Below are 19,685 nucleotides of genomic sequence, written 5' to 3'. Positions count from 1 at the left end.
GGTAGCATTTTTCGCCTCGGGTTCACAATAAAAACTTGAAGTCCTGTCGATTCTATTTGCTTTATTTGCCTTTCTCTCATTCTGCTTTTCGCTCCCTCTCCCTCTCCCTCTCTCTCTCTCTGTCTCTACCTCTCGCTCTATCTGCATCTTTCAGTCTGTGTGCTGGCAACTGTTTTGCAATGTGAACTTTATGCGGCTGCGGCTGAGTGATTCCTGGCTGCAGCCAATGCCAATGGCAGACAATCCACACATCCCATGGATCGTTCCTTAGGTCTTAGCTTCAAGTTATGCTCGCGCCGAAATGGACCTTGGCTAAAAACTGTTTCAACTTTGCAGCAAACTGGCAGAATCCAAATAGATGTATTTATGTATATATATATATGTGTGTATGTATATATATATATATATGTCTCCTGTTGTCGTCGTCGTCTCTGACTGCAATTTGGAGAACTTAACCGCAGCAGCCTCGACCGCAGGGCAGGACGCAAATTGTGAACAAATGAAAGTAGCGAAAGATGCTGCAGCCGGGCCTCCAATGCTCCACTGCAAGAGACGTACATGTGCATACCCTGCCGGTACATGCTCTCTCTCTCTCTCTCTCTCTCTCTCTCTCACACTTGATGTCTGTCTGTCGCAAACATCTGTCGGTCTGACTGTTTGCTCGCCCGTTTTTGTTTTCGCGTCTGCTTCCTTTTTTCGGCGGTTCAACTGGAGGTCAAGAGAAGCGCATCGCATCTGCAGCCCGAAAATGCTGACGCATACTCCGAATGCTCTGGCAACCGGCAACCGGCAACCGGCAGACGGCATCCGCAATGGGAGTCCACGTTGGTCATTGTGGCCCATGTGTGGGTGGGTGAGCTGGTGGCCTGGTGGCTTGGTGGCCTGGCTGCCTGGCTGAATGATTGCCTGCTCCGTGGCTGTTGCCGCCTTCAACCGCAGGCGAAAAAGGCACCAAATAAAATGCACAAGTTGAAATAATTGAAAAGCGGGCAAAGTTTATGGACGCAAATAATTTTCGGGCATTGGACTTGGTTGTCAGAGCAGGAGTAGGAGCTGGAGCAGGAGTGGGCCTGCCTAGGACATCCAAAACATAGTTGTGCAGCTCTTTAGCTGTAAAAAGGATTGCAAAAAGGATTCGCAAGTAAAGCAAATAGAATATTTAGTTATTTCTTGAAATATTTTATTGAACTTAAGCTGAATATCTATAAAATCTTTGAAAACGTGTGATAGAATTGCATTCGTAATTTCAATAAGGCTGCAAAAGTTTCAATTGTTCATCTTCGGCTGATGAACTTGATCATTGTATTCATGCTAACTGGTTCATGAACGACACATACTACTTAGTAGTTAAGGAACTTTATTCACAATAGAAACGAGCTCCAAGACAAAACTATGTATTTTATAGCTGCACATTGGTATCTGAACTGGCTCTTTTAAAGAACAAGTTCAATTGAACTACTGCTCAATTTTTTTCTATTACAATTACAAAAGAAATGAGACATTTGCGAACATTCAAAAGAACTAGTTCTATTGAACTAGTTCATCACTAGTTCAATTTAACTTAATTCCAGCTTTTTTTTATAGTTGTAGTCAGAAAATATTCATTTAAATATAATTCATTGAAACTGAATTTGTTCTTTCCACGAACTAGTTCAATTGAACTAATGCTCGAGGATAAACAATGGACTAACACATATATAAAGAAATATAAATGATAAATTCAAATAACTAGTTCAATTGTAGTTATGCTTAACAATATGATAATATGTATGTATGTATGTATATGGACAAATATATTTGTATGAATGTATATATGAGTTTCTTAATCAGCGCCAAGACTTATTATAATTGTGATACTCAGATAATTATAGCAAGATTCCAATAAGAATTTAATGACCTGAATAAACTGCTTTAAGTTGCAACTGTGAATTAATTGAGCTTTTTTTGTGATATATGTTTGCATATTAGCCTCATAATTGGATTTGAATTTTTATTGTGTCTGGCTCAATTTGTAGCTGCGGCTGGGGCATTGTTGCTTATTAGCAAATGCCAAGAGCTTGTGGCAGTGCAAGTCATAGCCAAAGCACACACCCAGTCACACACACACACACAGACACACACGCACAGGCACACAGATACACATGCACAGCTGGCATATTCAAATATGCGGTTTGGCACTCTTCAATTTACAACAAATCGTTCAACAGCAACCCAAACACACAGCAACAGAAACAACAGCAGCAACATAAATCAGACAGACACACACACACATACGCATACTCGCACACACACACTTACACATACAGCTGGCATATTTCTTACACACAATTGTCTCTTTTCTTTTGGCCTCGCGCACAATGCACAGCGAGTCCCAGTGAGTCGCAGTTGCCTCCCCTCCTCCCTTGGCTGCCCCAGTCGCCCCCTCGGCCCCTCTGCCCCTCTGCCCCTCGTCCCCTGGCTGGCACAGCTGCCTGCCGCCTTGTCGTTGGCTTTTGTGAATTGGTGTCCAAGCGTTTTATGTTTCAATTATGCGCAACTTGTGCCCAACAATGGCGACGCTTTAGCTGCTCGCTCGCCTGCGCTAAATGATGATGCAAAGTGACTTGGCCCGGGCTCGAAAGGATCCTGCCCATGCTCCTGCAGCTGCGTGTGGCAATGTCTCTGCCAGTTGATGCATAAATTTCTTTAACATATGCCACACACTGTCACACACACACACACACACACTTGCACGCACGAACCTAGATTGACACACGCATATGAGCCGGGTGTGCCTGCAACTGCGTTTATTTGCCTGCCTGCCACACGAGGTGGCAAGGTGGGCTCAAGTAGCCAAAGGTAATTTTGCAGCACACCAAGGCCTTTGCACTCTTTGCCTTAACTTTAAACCTTTGGCGCACGGCCAGCAAAGCCCACAGGATACTCACAGCCCACAGTCTTCTTCTTCTTCTTCTTCTTCAGCTGCCACTTTAATTTTTCTTTTTTTTTTTTTTTTTTTTTGTGAGCTTATGGCAACACTTTTGGCCAGAGCTTCAAGTCCCAAGCCCGGGCGAAGCGAAGCCATTCAACATGCATTCACATGGCACAATGCGAAGCCCGGCGAACTGTGAATACATTGCGAGTGTATTCAAAAAGGCAACAAGCAACGGCAACAGCAACGGCAAATGCGACTCTGAATGGGAATTGGGGCAATGTGGGCGAAAGCATTGAGAGCTAGAAATGAGATCCATAAAATCTATTAACTAACTATTATAGCTATTAGCAGTCCTGAGAGAGAGAGTAAGAGAGAGCGAGACAGAGAGAAGGTAGATATGCGCATATCCGAATTATAGGTTAAGGAACTTATCTTTTAAATATCATGGATCTAGTTCACTCCATCATCTGTTTTAAATATATTTTTTATCTTTCACTATTGTTATTATCTTTTCCATTTGCTTCATTGTTTTGAGCCCTTAAGCATTTAGCCCTATTTCTCAATCTTTTCATTCTCTCTTGCTCATCTAAATGTATCTCTCTTCTTAATCTCTCTAATACTGTTTCTCTCCCTCTATCATTTTTAGCTCTCTCTATCTCTCTTTCTCTGTCTAACTGATCTATCTGCATCTCTGATTCTCTGTCAAATTTTGTTTCTCTGTTTTATATGTGTATCTTCTTCTTGTATCTCTAACTTCTCTCTATATATATGATTTATCTGTATCTCTATGACTCTCTCTGTTTCTCCTCTCTTTCTCTCTCTCTCATTCTCTCTCTTTCCCTCTTTCACATTCTACATCTCACTTCGCTCCATCTATTCTAAGTGCTGATTACTTTCTTTTCATATTCTTATGATCTTTAATAAATTTTGATAATTTTAATATATTTATTATGTAATATATTTTAATATATTTATGAACAATTAGTCTACATACGACAACTTTACATTATTTTACGGAATTCCAAATACCTACCGTAAAAATAGATATTCATTGAATTTGTCTTCAAGTTTTGTTTTTATGGATTTCTGTTGAGCTCTGACTTGCTGCTGGACTACCCCTAAAAGAGTTTGTTATGGCTTCATTCTAGCTGGACCCGAATCTCGAACCCCTTCCAGACTTCGAGTCGCCGGCCAATAAATGTCGCAGCTCAAGCTGTGCCCGCTCAGCGCCAGCTCGCAATTGCCCAAGCAAAAGGAGAAAAAACTAAATAAAATGGGCAAAAAGAAAATCTTTTGACTCTTTCGCCAAGCGAGTCGCTGACTCAAAATGGCGGACAATTGATGTGGCATATAAATCGGAGCAGCGCTATATAGAAAGAGAGCGACATGTGTGTGTGTGTGTGTGTGTGTGTGTGTGTGTGTGTGTGTGTTGTCACATGCAAATGTGGGCATGCTGCGCAGTCGCAAATGCCAGGCCCAGTTTTGAGTCGACGAGCGATGCTGCTGCTGCTGCTGATCATGAGCATAATGATCGTAATGACCATTACGATGTTGATTATGATGCCGAGCCCAGAGACGTCGCTGAGCAACGCACGACAGCCGTTGGCTGGCTGTTGTTTCTGTTTTGGACGCAGCTTTGGTTGGGCTTGGCCCGGCCCGGCCTCGGCCTATGTACAGTCAGAGATATCAAGGTCTGGCCAATCAAAAAGCCAACTAAGCACTCACACACACACACACACACACACACACACGTTGTATCGAGGCTGGGCAGATTGAATGGTTCGTGCGGAGGCCGCGCGATCGACAACGTCGCCGACAGACAGGTGTGAAGCCCCAGCGCTGGCGGGCAATAACAAACCGTAACACGGCTGCAGATAAGCTTACTCACCCGCCGCCGCTCTCCCGCTCTCTCTCACTCTCACACTCACACTGCCTCTCTTTGCGCTCTCTGTGGCCAGCCAAAAACCTGCTAAGTGCGCTGACTCCCGACTGCTGCTGATATTCATTCAATACGCTGGCCACAGCTCAGCCCGTTCGGTTCGGTTCGCTCTCGTGCTGTAGCCCTCTCTCTCTCGCTCGCTCGCTCGCTCGCTCGCTCAGTCTGGCTCGCTCGCGCAGACGATGCAGCCAACCAGCCAGCCAGCTAGCTGGGGCTGGGCCACGGCCAGGCAGCCAACGGCAAACGAAGCGACGCGACGGCAACGGCAACGGCCAGAGCCAAAGCCCCAACCCAAAGTAAATAAGTTATCAGTTGAATTGTAACTGGAAACGAAAACATAAAGCGAAACAAAACAAAATGCGAAAGCAACAAGAAGAAAAAAAGAAAAATGAATGAATATATAAAAGGGGAGGCGTCAACAACGGCAACAGCAACAGCAACAGCAACAACAACAACGACAACAACAATGTGAATAACAATAAGAAGACGACAACAACAACAAAGCGAGCTTCGCCGTTGACAAAGATCAGAGCGCGTCTTGGAGACTGAACACACACACACACATGCATTTGGGGAGTCTGCATGTGTGAGTGTGTGTGTGTGTGTGTGTGTGTGGGACACATGTGAAGCAAGCATAGCGAATGGCGAGCAAGCGATTTATAAGTCGCGCGTGCCCATTCAAATCTGAATGCGTTTGCAAAGGGGGCAGAAAGCGTATAAAAAAAGGAGGAAGGAAGAGGGGGAGGAGGGGGGCAGGAGCATCAGGAAGGGGCCCCAATCAGTGTGTGTGTCTGTGTGTGAGTGTGTGAGTGTTTGCATTTGGGGCAAACTGCGCGAGCGATTCGATTCGAGCAGTTGACAGAGGGAAAGCCAAGAGCAATAAGACCCAAACACTGTCTATCGTACAGTGAAGCCCGCTACACAATGAACGGAGGCAAGCATATGCTAAAAGAGTATAACTTCTCACTGCAAATAATTGCACGAATTAACTCGAGTGCGATCGTAAAGCTAGAACTGTAGACTTTAATTAATTAATTCGAATCGAATGTGCATATATATTGATCTATCTATACATACGATATCTTATCATTGAAACATTCGTGATGATAAGTAGATGATTATTTGAATCAAATGCTGAATTCAAGCTGGCAAAGTCTCATTTTCTCTATTGTAATAGTATTTATGAACATTCATGAATGCATATGAATACACATGTATGGGGTCAAACATGCGTTGAGTATGTTTCAGAAATTAATAATTGCATAAATGTATACTCACAGGTATTTAAGCACTATTGAGTGCTTATGAATACACTCACGCACATTCAAAAACACTCATTAGTTGCACATGTATTCACATATTCAATATTTATGTGACATGTATCTGAGCACTCATTCTTACTTATTTGAAAACACTCACAATTATTCATGAATCAAGCATTCATTCTCACATGCACTCACTCACCTATTGAGCATTCTTAAACACTGAATGCACTCACTTGCACATCAACTACAACTTGAAATACTTCCTTATTTTGCTGAACAAGAGTATTCACATTTATTCGCTTACATTCTAACCTGATTCATTTGACAATTCAAAGCAAAGTCTGCCTGACTTTGATTAAAAGGAATATTTCTATAACTTGATGCATTGAGTGAATATATTAAAGAGCAGTGGGTGTGAATATGCACTCGCTGTCAAATGTATTCATTGTGCATTCAGTCTGAGCACTCATTGCACTGCAATCAGCGTGGAATGCTGTTGCAGCAGCACCTGGACCAGCGGCGCTCCAGTTGAGGTGTGCGGCGACAAAGGCAGTTTAATGATGATAATGATAATGACAATGTGGACGATAATGATGCTGAGGCTGATGCTGATGATTATGAGGGCGGGGTGGGAGGCAATATGAGTTGAGCGGGTCTTGTGGTGCCATCTTTCGATATTAATCGCTCAGGCAAGCGGAAATGGGGTGTGCCACGCACACACACACACACACACACATAGACACACACACTTACACTCTGTTAGTTTCGAGGTAGGTCTCCAACACAATTGTTGTTGTTGTTGTTCGCCTGCAGCACGAGAGAGTGGCATGATTGATTTATTTATTTGAGCTGCGGACGCACGCGTCGCCTTGTTGTCAGTTGTTGTTGTTGTTGTTGCTGCTGTTGTTGTTGGAGCATTGGCAACGTCATGCGACGTCTTCGTTTCATTTAAAATCAGTAATCATTGAATTAAATTATGCCAGCTAAGCAACCAACCCAGAAAAAAAGCAGCGAGCCAACCCAAGCAGACCCAAGCCAACTCGAGCCAAGTGGAGCCATCCATCCATCCATCCATCCATCCAGCCAGCCAGCCAGCCAGCCATCGAGCCGGGGCTGGGCTGTGGCCGCACCCACACCTACGAGCAAATCTTCCGAGATTGCAGCACGCGTCGCCAAGCCAAGAACTCGACTGCAGCAAGTCGAGTCGAGTGAATACCCTGGGCCGTGTTAGCCCCAAGCATGAGGCGAATGCCACTGACAGCTGTGCTATGTGGCAATGCGATCTGCACCAGATATATCCAGATATGTACAGCAAATGGACAGGAATATCCTGCATTTCATATGCAATTGTCACATCTTGGCTATGAGCACGCATATACCCTTTGTTAGCGTGTGGCTGAACTGCTTATTGGCTGTGAAGCTTTTATTGAATTCATCTGCAGCGTTGACACCCACATGCATGAGAGGAGCAAGAGCAAAAGAGAGAGAGAGAGAGAGGGAGAGACAGAGAGACAGAGAGAGAGCTAGCGCGAGTGAGATGGCGATTTTATAGAGGGGTATACCCCTCAGCTTGACAGCTGCAGCGTCCACACACACACACACACATACAGCGCAGACACACGCACGCACACCTTGACCGTCCGAGACGCAGCTCCAATTCGAGTTCCAGTTTCAGCTCTCAAGCTGGGTGCGGCGCAGCGCGTGGGCTTCAGTTTCAATCTGCGCTATTTTTATTTTCTATATATAATGAATGAACAAACGAGCGCGCGACTGAATGAATGAACGAATCGACTGCCGGACAGGCGGACAGGCGGACGCATGGACGGACAGCAAATAATAATTGCGCGCAGCTCAATTAAAAAGGTAGACAAAAAAAGCCAAGCGAAAACCGAAAACCAAACCCAGAAGATGTTACCCAAGAAGGGACAGCGGCGACTGGGCAGGGGCAAAGGGGGCAAAGGGGGCACAGGGGGCACAGGGGGCGACGGGGGCATCGCTGTGGATGTGGATGGGGGCATGTAGTGTGTGCTGTGTGCTGGTGGGGCCTTTGCTGCTCTCCACATTTTGACATTGCGTGGGCGGCAGAGCCAAGCCCGTTGCGGGCCCGTTTAATGAATGACTCTTGGCCCTGACTCCGACGCTGGCCCTGGAACTAATCAGGCTGGCTTGCTGGCGGGCTGACTGACTGTGAGCGAGAGGAGAGACGAGCAGAGACGCGGGCTAGGCCCTAGCTCTGGCTTTAATTTATGCGCAATTGACAAAACGGCAAAAGAGATGGCAAACAAAAAAATACCAAAAAAAAAAAAAAAAACTGTAATTTTCGGCATTTTTTTCGGGCGCATTTCCTGGCCGGAAGCAGCGGCTGTGGCAGCCAGGCTCAAGTTGCAACTTGTGGCACGTGCTCGCGGCGCCTGACACAGGATGCGGGCCAGCAGCAACAAAAGCCGAAAGGTGTGCAAGGCGCGTGCGCTGTGCGCGGGGCAGACGCGCGGGGCATGCACCTCAGATAGGCTACGCAGCAAGGCCGACATTTCTGCCTCCTCTTGCCTCTTCTTTGTGCCCTCCTCCCATCTGCTTCATTTTTTTTTCCTTCTTTCTTTCATTCAGTTTCTGGTTTTTCTTTGGCGGCATCTCCAGTAAATAAACTGTGAAATACATTTCGCGTTTTGTTTTGCTACGCAAATTTCACGACCCTCCCCCTGCCCCATTCCCATTTCCGCCCAGCAACCTACGCCTCCTGCCAAAAGGTGCCAAGTTCTCTTGCAGTCTTAAAGCAGCAAGTATGCGGTGGGTGGTTGGGTGGTTGGGTGGTTCGGCTAGCTGCAGCCGTCATTGAAAGTGAAAAGTTTGCCAAAGTGCGAAGTGAGCGACGCTGGCGCCGCTGTCGGCGTCTACGTCGGCGGCGGCGCTGGCGACGCCATAAAAAATATGCGCGTCAAAACAAACGCAGCAAAGATTCATTAAGTCTGCTCCTGCTCGCCTCGCAGTTTCCTTTTCATTCGCTGCTTCTCTTTGCTTTGCTCTCCTCCTTTGCCGTCCTTCCTCATTTTTTGTTTTCACTCATTTTCGCTTTCGCTTAAGCACCGCCAACAGCAACCGCAACAGCAGCTGGTCAGCCAAAACAAGCGCACAGCTGCTTGGACATTGCGTATACGACACTTTGGCTCGACCTCAGTCGAAAGGATCTTGAGTCAGTTCCAAATCAAACAAAATGTAAGAAAAGCAGCTGCAAGTCTTTCGGCTAAATCTAGCGGCTTTTGACTTATTTTGAGACCAGCTCAAGGCAATGGAAGTATTAAGTATGTGAACCAGAAAGGAATCAGCCATGGGAAATAGATACATATGTATGTTATATATAGGCAAGAATATTTTGAAACTATTTAATATTGTTTCATAAAAAGCCAAGTTAGCATAAAAAGGTTAGTTCAAATGAATATAAGTGAACTACTTTGTGAGTCACCTTAGAGTTTGAAAAATAAATTAAATTCAATAAAAAAAAAATGATTTATGCGAATGGTTTCGCTTTGATAAACATATTGGAACTAGTTCATTGAGCAACATATGTATAAATAAATAATATATTCAATTTCAAAAGCTCAATATATCGGCAATTGTTTACAAACATCTGAATCTTGAACTACAAATTTATGCGTTATAGAGGCAAATTAGCAAAGTTTTTGAACTAGTTCTTTGAACCAAAAATAAGAAAAAAAAAACAACTATAATAAAATTAACAAAAATTAATATAATACATTCAAATAGTATTCAATATATACATTTGCAAAGAAACCCATATTTCTGGAACGACTTGGCGAACCAGTTCCAAAGTTTTGAGCACAAGTTATTTGCAATGAGCACCTAAAGCTGGGACTTAATTGTTCTATATGCATTCAATTTTGATCTAATACTATACTTTATCAATCTTATGGGCTTTTTCCATGATGGACGATTTATCGATTTATGGATCGATAACGACCTTTGATGATTTGACTGCAGCTGTTGCGCAGCTTTGATTCATTTGTGTATTGTGAAACTCTTTGCATGCATGTGCATTCTATATATGTGCATATATACATATATTTATATATTTACGTGTTATATCATATATTTTGGACAGACCATAGAGAGAAAGAGTGTGTGTGTGCGTTTTGGGTTGGGGTATTTTTTTAATATACACACACATATGCAAGTATATTTTTTATTTCAAACTGCGCTTTGTTTGGTTCACTTTTTTGTTTCGCTGCTTTTTATTTTTGGACGAAACTTGAAAACTGAACTGAGAGCAAAAAAAGAGAGAGAGAGAGAGAGCATATGTATGTGTGTGTGTGTGTGTGTGAGTGGAAAACAATAGGCAAAAACGTATTTAAAACAAAAGAAAGTGCAAAACAATTCATGCGCCTGGCCGGAATCTGTGAATGTGAATGTGAATGTGACTCGCTGTGAATGTGAAGTCGCATCCGAGTCGAGCCAAATACGAAAAGAGTCGACTGCAGCCAGTGTGGCTGTTGTTGTTGTTGCTGTTGTTGTTGTTGGCGTCTGGGCTGGCCGGCCGACTGGCTGCGACCGCCCGCTGGTCCCGAGTGTCGAATAAAAAACGGACACGGATGCACCTAGTGCGGCGGCTGGCTGACAATTGCCGAAGAAGCGGGACAGGAGGCGGCCGCTGGGCGGCATTGGGGAATTTCGGGCGGGGGCTGCGCCCGTTGCAGCGGAAGCAGCTTGCTGCGCGCTGTTGTGGCTGATTATGCTGCCAGTGGCAGGAGCTGCTGGCAGAGTCTTTGACTGCATGACGAGCATATCAGCACACACACACACACTCACACACACACCCGCAGCGCCTGCAATTTGCTGTGGCGTGGTGAGCAGGAGGCATTGGTGGGGGTAGGGCAGTGGCGGCGAGGGGTCGCCCTCCACAGATGTCCTGCAGGCTCCAGTACAACAGGCAAGTTCCAGCCAAGTGCCGTTTAAGCAAAAGCAGCTGGACAAAAGTTTGACATCCACATGACGACAGAGGCGAATCGGATCGTTGGCATGGGAAGGGGACGAGGGCACGGGGAGATGGGGGATGGAGGTACGGGCTGCTGCTCTGCTGTTATTTGTTATAACAATTGCGAGAGGGGGAGCCGGGGGCAGCGACGTTGCCATGGCGCTCTTGCAACAGGAGCTGGATAACAATGCCAAGCGGACGGCGACGGCCGCGGTCGGTCGCTCATTTAATGGACACTGTTTGGTCGATAATCAAATTAAAGCCAGCAGCGAAAATAGTGACACGGAGAGGAATGACAGCAGCAGGAGGAGGGGCGGCAGCGGGAGCGGCAGCGGGAGCGGCAGTGGCAGTGATAGCTGGGCCACGGCAGGTGCCGGCACAGAACGAAGGACTCGTGCGTCCAGCCTAACTATCGATTCAACTACTTCGAGGCCAGCTGCTCGGACCGCGCGTGCCGCTCGATTAGCCACTGACCGTAGTCAAGCGAAACGGGCGCGTGGACTTCAAAGGGGTTTGCCAAAAAGCCAGACACGACCGACCAAGCCGAGGACGTTAGTCAGGACAAACAACTCACGCCAGGACAACACCAAAAACACTCTCAAGTTTTAAATTTACGAAAAATACTTTGCAAAACTCTCTCTCGCTCTCTCTTCTATTGCCACAAATACGACTACTTGGAAAGTAGACCAGTCTAGAAATATATATATCATATATATCACATACCATACATATCACACATACTATATATACGATAAATATCACATATACTATATATACCATATGTATATCACATATACCACATATATCATATATATCATATAGATTATTAGATTATATAAATCAAATAGATCATATATCATCTCATATATAAGACGAATTTCTAATTTCAAGAGCAGTTCGACTTATGTCCATTGCACAGGTCAAGAGAGCTTGATCGATTTGTTCACAATCAAAGACGAATTCGAGTCTAGGTCTATGATATTATAGTCCTTAAATATTCCACCCCAAAGCTGTAAAATAGCGTGAAAAGCCTTAGAAAAAGTTTGATCGATCAATAAACTAACAATCTTCAAACTAAGTTGCGTTGATTTCGATTTTTAATAATAAATAATATAATAGTAATAACGCATGATAAAGATAATGCCTAAGAACGAAATCTAACAATGATATTCTCTCATTCCTGTCGACTATAGACAAAATCCTCTATCTATAAATATATACATGATTTGAAGGTATTTCAATTCGTATCGAAACATTATCTCTTTAGTCACCAAAGACTCCATAAACTAAGTTTAGCATCCGAGCCAATATTCTTCGAGCTCTCTATAGGCAGGCAACTCTATATGGAAAAACTGCCTATTTAGAGCTCAACTTGAATTTTGAATATAGCAAAATATGGTTTGATATAAAAGAAAGAGTAAATATAAAGTTTTCTGTCGCTTAAATTATATTATAAACATTCAAAAAAGAATTCTTCAATCAGCCCCCATAGCCTACTCCATTAGCTCCAACATTGCTTGACTGCTCACAGCTTTCAGGTCTCGCTTAACATTGTTTGATTGCATTTGGCAATGTGACTTGTTTTTCCCCAGAAGAAGACGAAGAAATACTCATTAGCGTCTGATAAGAGCGTTGACGCGACTTGTGACGAAATCTTGTAGAGGCAAAGATCGAAGAGATTTCAAAAATTGTCGAAAATGTGAGGGAAAATTGATGAAATTGTAACAATTAATTATGAATGGACAGGGGAAGGGGCCGGAGGCAGGGAGTAGAGAGCGGGAGGCAGAGCAGACGAGGTGTAGGTGTATAGCCACAGACAACAGCAATTTTGGGCGTAACATCGATATCGATAACATCTGAGACCCGAAAAACAACAACAAGAATAAAATGAAGAAAATGAAAGCAGAAACTGAAAGCGGGTCCACGGCGTAAGCGATCGTTGGTAATTAGTCGTTGGGTCCACAATTTGCTTCTTATCGCATTGAACTGGGTAGCGAACCACCCAAGCCACCCAAGTCACCCACTCGACACCGTCTCCAGTGACTGTTTCTTTTGATTTGTAACACAAATAAACCGAAAAATATCGCAACGAACTGAATGAGAGGCACAGCGACAACAATAACAAGGCAAACAACTTTGCGAGCAATTAAAACTGTTTGACGACATTTCGGGAAGGCTGGCAGGTGGGGCGCAAGTGGGTGCCGGTAGGGGTAGGGCCTGGAGTAGTGCTGCGTCTCACCTGGTGCACAGCACAGCGGCAGGGGCAGGGGCAGCAGCAGCAGCAGCAGCAGCTCTGATAGCTCTGGATGGCTCTGATAAATGGGCAGCAGCGCGAAACGTGGCAAACGTGCGTCACTGGGCAGCTCAGGGCTGGACGGCATGTGTTATCTAGATAACAGCGAGATAACAAGAAAGGTGCAAGAGAGCCATGGGCGTGGGAGGGGCACGCACATATACACATATACATATATATATATTTATATATATAACATATAAAGAATCTCTGCCAAAACTAAAAGCCAGTCATATTTTATGGCCAGTCTGATACGGATATACATATACATATACATATACATATATATGTGTGTGTGTATTGGAGTTTATGGATATACGGCTTTGATTTTGCTTTGAACTAGCCGTGACCAGATACAGATACACTGATACAGATACAAAACGAAGTAAATTTGTCATGTTAATTGTTGTTGTTGTTGTTGTTGTTGTTGCTGTTGCTGTTGTTGCTGTTGTTGACCCACCGCCAAATAACGTAAATAATAATAATAATAAGAACAACAATAACAATAAGCAGCAATAAAGCAACTAAATTGCGGCCAACGTCGCGCCCTGGCCAAAAAGAACCGTTAACTTTACAACCACCAACGCAAAGCAAAAACCCAAAAAGCAAAAAAATTAAAAAAAAAAAAAAAAAAAAACAGCAAAAAATATAAATCGCGAACAAAATCTGAGAAATCATGGCAATACACACCCAGAACAGGGGAACTCTGATTTCAGTGCAATATTGTTGCGATAACGCGAAAAAAATAAAACACACCAAATAGGCCAAGAATAACTGGGAAATAAAGCCCAACGCATACTTATGGATATGGAGCAGAGACAAATGATATATGGGCCATGGCCTATATCCCCTTACATTATATACTATCAGATTGTCAATCATATTATGTACATAATATAATATAATATATTTCATAATTATATATGAAATACCTCTGAAGTGATCTTCATATGAAACTATGATCGCTTTGTCAATTGATATCAGTATTTTTTATGGTGTTTTCTAGGGTTGGACTGTTATGGTTAGGAAATCCCCAACAACGTTAACTTATTTACTGTTATATTTTTAAGAGCTTTTCTATGCTCTTATTTCTAGCATACTTATACAAAATTTGGTTGATTTGCTAATGAATATAGTATGTATTTTATAACAATTTTTATAGCATATTTATGGAACATTTACGGTCTTTTAATATCTGTGTCTTCTCTTCCTTTTCCCTCTCAAAAAGGCTTGTTGAGGGGTTTTTAATCATGCAGTTATCATTATTTGGATATATTTATTTAGTTTAACTAAATAGAAATTTTAGGTTTGTGCGTTTATAAAATACTGTATATAAATTTTCTTAAAAAAAAAAAAAAAAAAAAAAAAAACATGTATTTATTTTGTTTATTTTTCAAACTAATTATATGTTCATTAGCTTAATTGATTGTGTAGCTAAACTGAATTAAATAGAAGTCGTGTCCAGACTGAGAAATATATAAGTTTCATATGGTATCATATCGTGTTTATAGAACTGTATCTCATGTAACTGAAATCTAAAGCGAAAACTTCATAGAACCTAGCTCAACTCGAATGCGCATTCACCTGTTTAGGTAAATTTATAAACACAAACTTACATTCATGGAAAGTGTAACTGACTCATGGCACACATCAATACATGTATGTATGTATATGTTATTTATTTACGCTATATATATATATAAATAATTAGCTTATCATTTGCACCTCAGCAAAGTGTTCACAGCAAGTCTCATGCTGCGCTCACAGGTGCTATGCCAATTTTGCCTACTTCTACTTCTCCTTCTTCTTCCTCCTTGTTTATCACTCTAATTCCACTTGGTGCCATTTTCCAAAAATATTCACTTACCTTGTGCAATTCGAACCGCAGGCATTTTAATTCTCATTTTTGTTACAATTTCCAAAGGGAGTTTCAAAACTTTTCGAGCGCTCGCCCCACTGGCAGCTGGGCGGGCAACTCCTTCGACTCCTTCTTTAGTCTTTGAGCTGTTGCTCAACACTGGTCAAATGTTTTTTTTTTTCGTTTGTTTTTAAATTAGTTTTGTTTTGCTTTTGATTTCTATTTAGTTTTATTGCACTTTGTTGTTGCAGTTTTTTCTTTTATGTTTCCAGAGAGAGAGAGAGACAGAAAAGAATGCACTGAATTTTGTTTAGATTTTCGCTTTTATCTCTTATCTGTGGCCTCACATGGGCTCCACTCGGTCCCGCAGCTTTACTTTGAGAATTTTTCTCGTTGTTTTTGTCATTTTTCCACCTTTTTGTTGCTGTTGTTGTTTTTGGATTCAAGACATTATTTTCATTATTTATTTATAATATTTTCATAGAATTTTATTTACTTTACGTTTTGGATAAAACATTAAAAAAAAAACAAACAAACAAACAAATTTTCGCACTTGAAAAACACTTTTTGCTGCCTTCTTCTTCTTCTTCTTCTTCTACTGCTTCGCCTACTATTGCTTCCTGCTTAGACTTTCTTATAGGAACCGTATGCACTCTAGTTGTTGCTGTTGTTGTAAATCTGATTAGCATTTGTTTTAGCTGTAGTTGTTGCTGTTGCTGTTGTTGTTGTTGCTGTTGTTTTTGCTGGCAGTTTGGCAGCTGACGAAATTGTTTTTGCGCGTTCCTTTTGGCCACATGCTTTGTCGGCGTTTTGTTGTGCTAAACAACTTTATCAACACTGTGTTGCTGTTTCTTGGCTCGCCTTGCTGGTAGCGCGGCACAATCCAACTGGCAATTGGTCATCCAATTGGAATCGAACATTTGTTTTTGTTTCTTTTTCGAAAATGCACAAAACACTTGAAAAAAAATTGTAGCTGATTGCGTATGTGTGTGAGCGCGAGTGTGCGATTGTAGTTGTGTGCGTGTATTAACCGGGCTTAGTTGCTAACGGGCGGGGATCGAGACGGTGAGTGTCGAAAGATGTGCGACCAAATGAAAAAAAAACTCTGCTCGAATACGTATTTAAGCACGCGTCATTATTTGTCGTTGTCCTCTGGCTAACTGTTATTGTTGCATTTGACGTTCAGCGTTTGGCGCTTGGCGCTTGGCGTTTGCTGCTGCTGCTGCTGCTGCGTGCACCGCGACGGCGGTGGCAGCCTCGTCAGAAATGTGTGGTGCTAACGGTAACGGCGGAAGTACGCGACTACTACGAGGCGTCAAGCGGCGAGCGCGTCTTCGCTGGCTCTGCTGCGGCTGTGACTGCGGCTGCGGCTGCGGCTACGGCCACGGCAGTCGCTCTGTTGTCGCAGTTGTTGTCGTTGTCCAACCAACAAAGCGCCGTGACGACACCAACACTCACACACACACTCCAACACCAACACCAACACCAACACCAGCGCACTCACTGACTGAATGGGCAACGGGCGGCAGTGCGAGAGAACTTATGCTTCGTGGTCGTGGTCGTGGTCGGTCGTCGGCGTCGTCGTCGTCGTCGTCGTGTCGGCTAAGCGAAACGAACGAAAGCTTGACGAGTGGACGAGCACAGTGCGTGAGAGAGCGCACTTTGAGAGCGTGTGTGCCTGTGTGTGAGTAAGCGAGCGAGCGAACGAGCATACGTCTAAGTGTGTGTGTTTGTGGAGAGAGGCAGAGCAACAGCAGTGGCTGTGACTCTGGCAGCGACTATGACTGTGACTGTGACTGGGACTGGGACTGCGACTGCGACTGAGGCAGCGGCCAAGCTTATGCGAGAGCCTAGAAAAGCCAAAGCCAGTGACAGAGACAGAGCAGCGACGAGAGCATGTCCGAACGCGACGATGTCCTGCGAGCGACTGTGGACGCACACGTTCAGATAATTCAATTTTATTTTAGGGTTTTGCACTTTAATGCCAATCTGAAAATTTGATTTTGGCTAAGCGATGCCGCCGCCGACGCCGACGCTGACGCCAACGTCAAAGCTACAGCCCTTTTGCTATGGTGTCGTCGTCGTCGTCGGTGGTGATGGTGGTGGTGGGTTGTTGTTATTGTTATTATGCTCGTGTTTGTTGTTGTTAGTGGTGGTGGGTCGGTGGGTTGGTGGGCTGCTGCTGCTGCCGGTGCTGCTGCTGACGTCGCTGCCGCTAGATTTGTTTATTTGGTTTGCTGCCACTCGTTGGTCCGTTGGCCGCATGTGTGTGCGTATGTGGGGGTGGACACACACATACGCATACGACCACGAGAGCGAGCCAGTGTATGCGCGAGCGAGAGCGCTGCAGTCAAACAGATAGATATATAGCGATAGAGAGGGAGAGCGTGAGAGAGAGAAAGGGAGAGAGAGAGCGCGCGCCAAGCTCGCGTCAGTTGAAACAAATGAAAATAGCCATGTTCGATGTGGCGACTGTTTCATGCCAGACTGCACACAACGTCGACGCTAGCAGCGCGGCGACTGCTCAAATTTGCCACTGATAACGGTTCACACATGTGTGAAGCGTGCGTATGATGCATGCAGAGAGATGGGGAGGCTAAAGGATAGCGCGAGGAGAGAATCAACTGTGGGATAGTGGGCAGAGCAGCCGCTTCTTCCGCTTCTGCCGCTGCCGCTGCCACTGCCACTGCCACGGCTGCTGCTACTGCTGCTCGTCAGCGCGTCGCTGTCCTTTGTCCGTTATACGCAGCCGGCGTTTGACCGAATGCGCGCGCAGCTTAAAGCGACGACTGCGCGACGTTTGCCGCGCAAAATCAAAGCAACAACGACAACGACAACGACAACGACAACAACAATGAACTGGAGTATGCATAACAGCTTGATTTGGTGCCGTTACCCAACTAAAGATCCAATTGGAACTCGAGCCAAACACTAGCTATGTACATAGAAACACATTTGCCGTTGTCTTTCATCTGTTTCGCTTTCTCGTACTTTTGCGCGCGCGCTTCCCGTAGGCCGGGCAGAACTTTAGCAGGAACTTGTGGCGCACGTCCTCACAACGCGGCTGCTCGTGTGCATCTAATAAACTAAACTTAGTTTATGCCCATCTTCCATTCAACAAGAGGCCACTGGCGCTGTCGCCGCTGCCACTGCCACTGCCACTGCCACTGCTTCAGCTTCAGCTTTGGCTCCGGCTCTGGCTCTGAGCTTAGCTGCCGAGCGAGCAACCAACCAAACCACTCGCAACGCCGACGTCGCTGCCAGCGCCAACTGACGGCCGGCCATAGCCTGCCCTCGCCTGGCCGCTTCGCAGGCCCCAAACGCCTAGTCAGTCGGCGTTCGAACAGCAGCTGAAGCTAACGCCAGCTGCAGTCGAAGCTGGAGCTGAGGCTGGAGCTGCCGAATGGCCCGACGCAGTCGGTCCGACGAGTTGTACGGGTTGAAGTTCATCTGGCTGTGGGGGCAAATGAGAGTACTGCACGTAGCCTATGTACTACTACTATTACTACTACTAGATATAGCATTCAATTAATTCAAATAGATAAGCCAATTAAAAATAGATTCATATATGAAACTAAAATGAAAACCCAGAAAAATGTATGTACTCACGAGTGAATGTAGCTACCTTTTATTTACTTTTGATTGATCGAATGCATTCGATAGTTCAGTAGAGATTGGTGCAAATACTTGTTTATTCAAAAATACATTCAAGTTAATATGTATGAAAATATACATATATCGAAATCATATATATTGAATGTTTTTATTGGAACTAATGAGTGTATCAGCATTTTTATTTATATCTATGAATATATCTGATGTACATATGATATGGATGTACATATAACACATATTTAGATATATATGAGACTTGTAATTTAGTCACGAATACATTCATAAGTGTATGCATGAGTATGTTTTTTTTTTTTTTTTTTTTTTTTTTTTTTTTTTTTTTGAGCATGGTTAATTTGAATTTATTTCATAGTTAGATGAATACAATTTGTAAATTATGAATACATTCATGACATCTTTGACATCTTTGAATTCATAGCAATCAATTATATCTATTTAAATACACTTTGGACTTAAAAATAATAAAGTATTTGAATATACAATTGCTGACAATAAAGAAACAAGTGTTTGTATTCATGAGTGTATTCATGTTTTTAGCTGCTCGTAACCAATTATACTTTTTTGAAGTAATACCAATTTACTCGAACAATTGTACTCGTGAATACATTCACTAGCATTCATGAATGTATTCACGAATGTACCCGAGTGTATTCATGAATGTGCATGTAAATTGAAAAAATAAAATGCATTTTTACCAATCAGAGCATGTTTCTGTGTGTGGGAAAGACATTCCAATAGCCACAATACATATATTCGCATGGTATATTCATATCCATATATGTATGTGTGCTTGTGT

The 19,685-nt window shown here is 43.6% G+C and overlaps 1 protein-coding gene across 2 annotated transcripts in view; it reads right to left on the bottom strand.

The window, feature by feature from the left end:
• Cph (BCL11 transcription factor chronophage) overlaps positions 1–18,341 on the bottom strand; it is a 63,126-nt gene extending 44,785 nt beyond the window's left edge. Inside the window, exon 1 of one of the 2 annotated variants that reach the window (XM_089476148.1) lies at positions 15,266–18,341. Coding sequence is in view for 1 of the 2 variants with exons in the window: in XM_018016934.2 (XP_017872423.1) it covers positions 15,266–15,302 (37 nt within the window). In the remaining variant the exon portion in view is untranslated. The remainder of the gene's footprint in view (positions 1–15,265) is intronic. The other variant, XM_018016934.2, reaches the window with a different exon arrangement.
• Between the last annotated feature and the right edge of the window lie 1,344 nt (positions 18,342–19,685).

The sequence above is a fragment of the Drosophila arizonae genome, chromosome X (assembly GCF_054131065.1).
Source record: "Drosophila arizonae isolate 15081-1271.41 chromosome X, UAZ_ARI_1.0, whole genome shotgun sequence".
Taxonomy (NCBI): Eukaryota; Metazoa; Arthropoda; class Insecta; order Diptera; family Drosophilidae; genus Drosophila; species Drosophila arizonae.
Note: the sequence above shows the minus strand (reverse complement) of the source record. Positions and strands in the feature narration are given on the sequence as shown.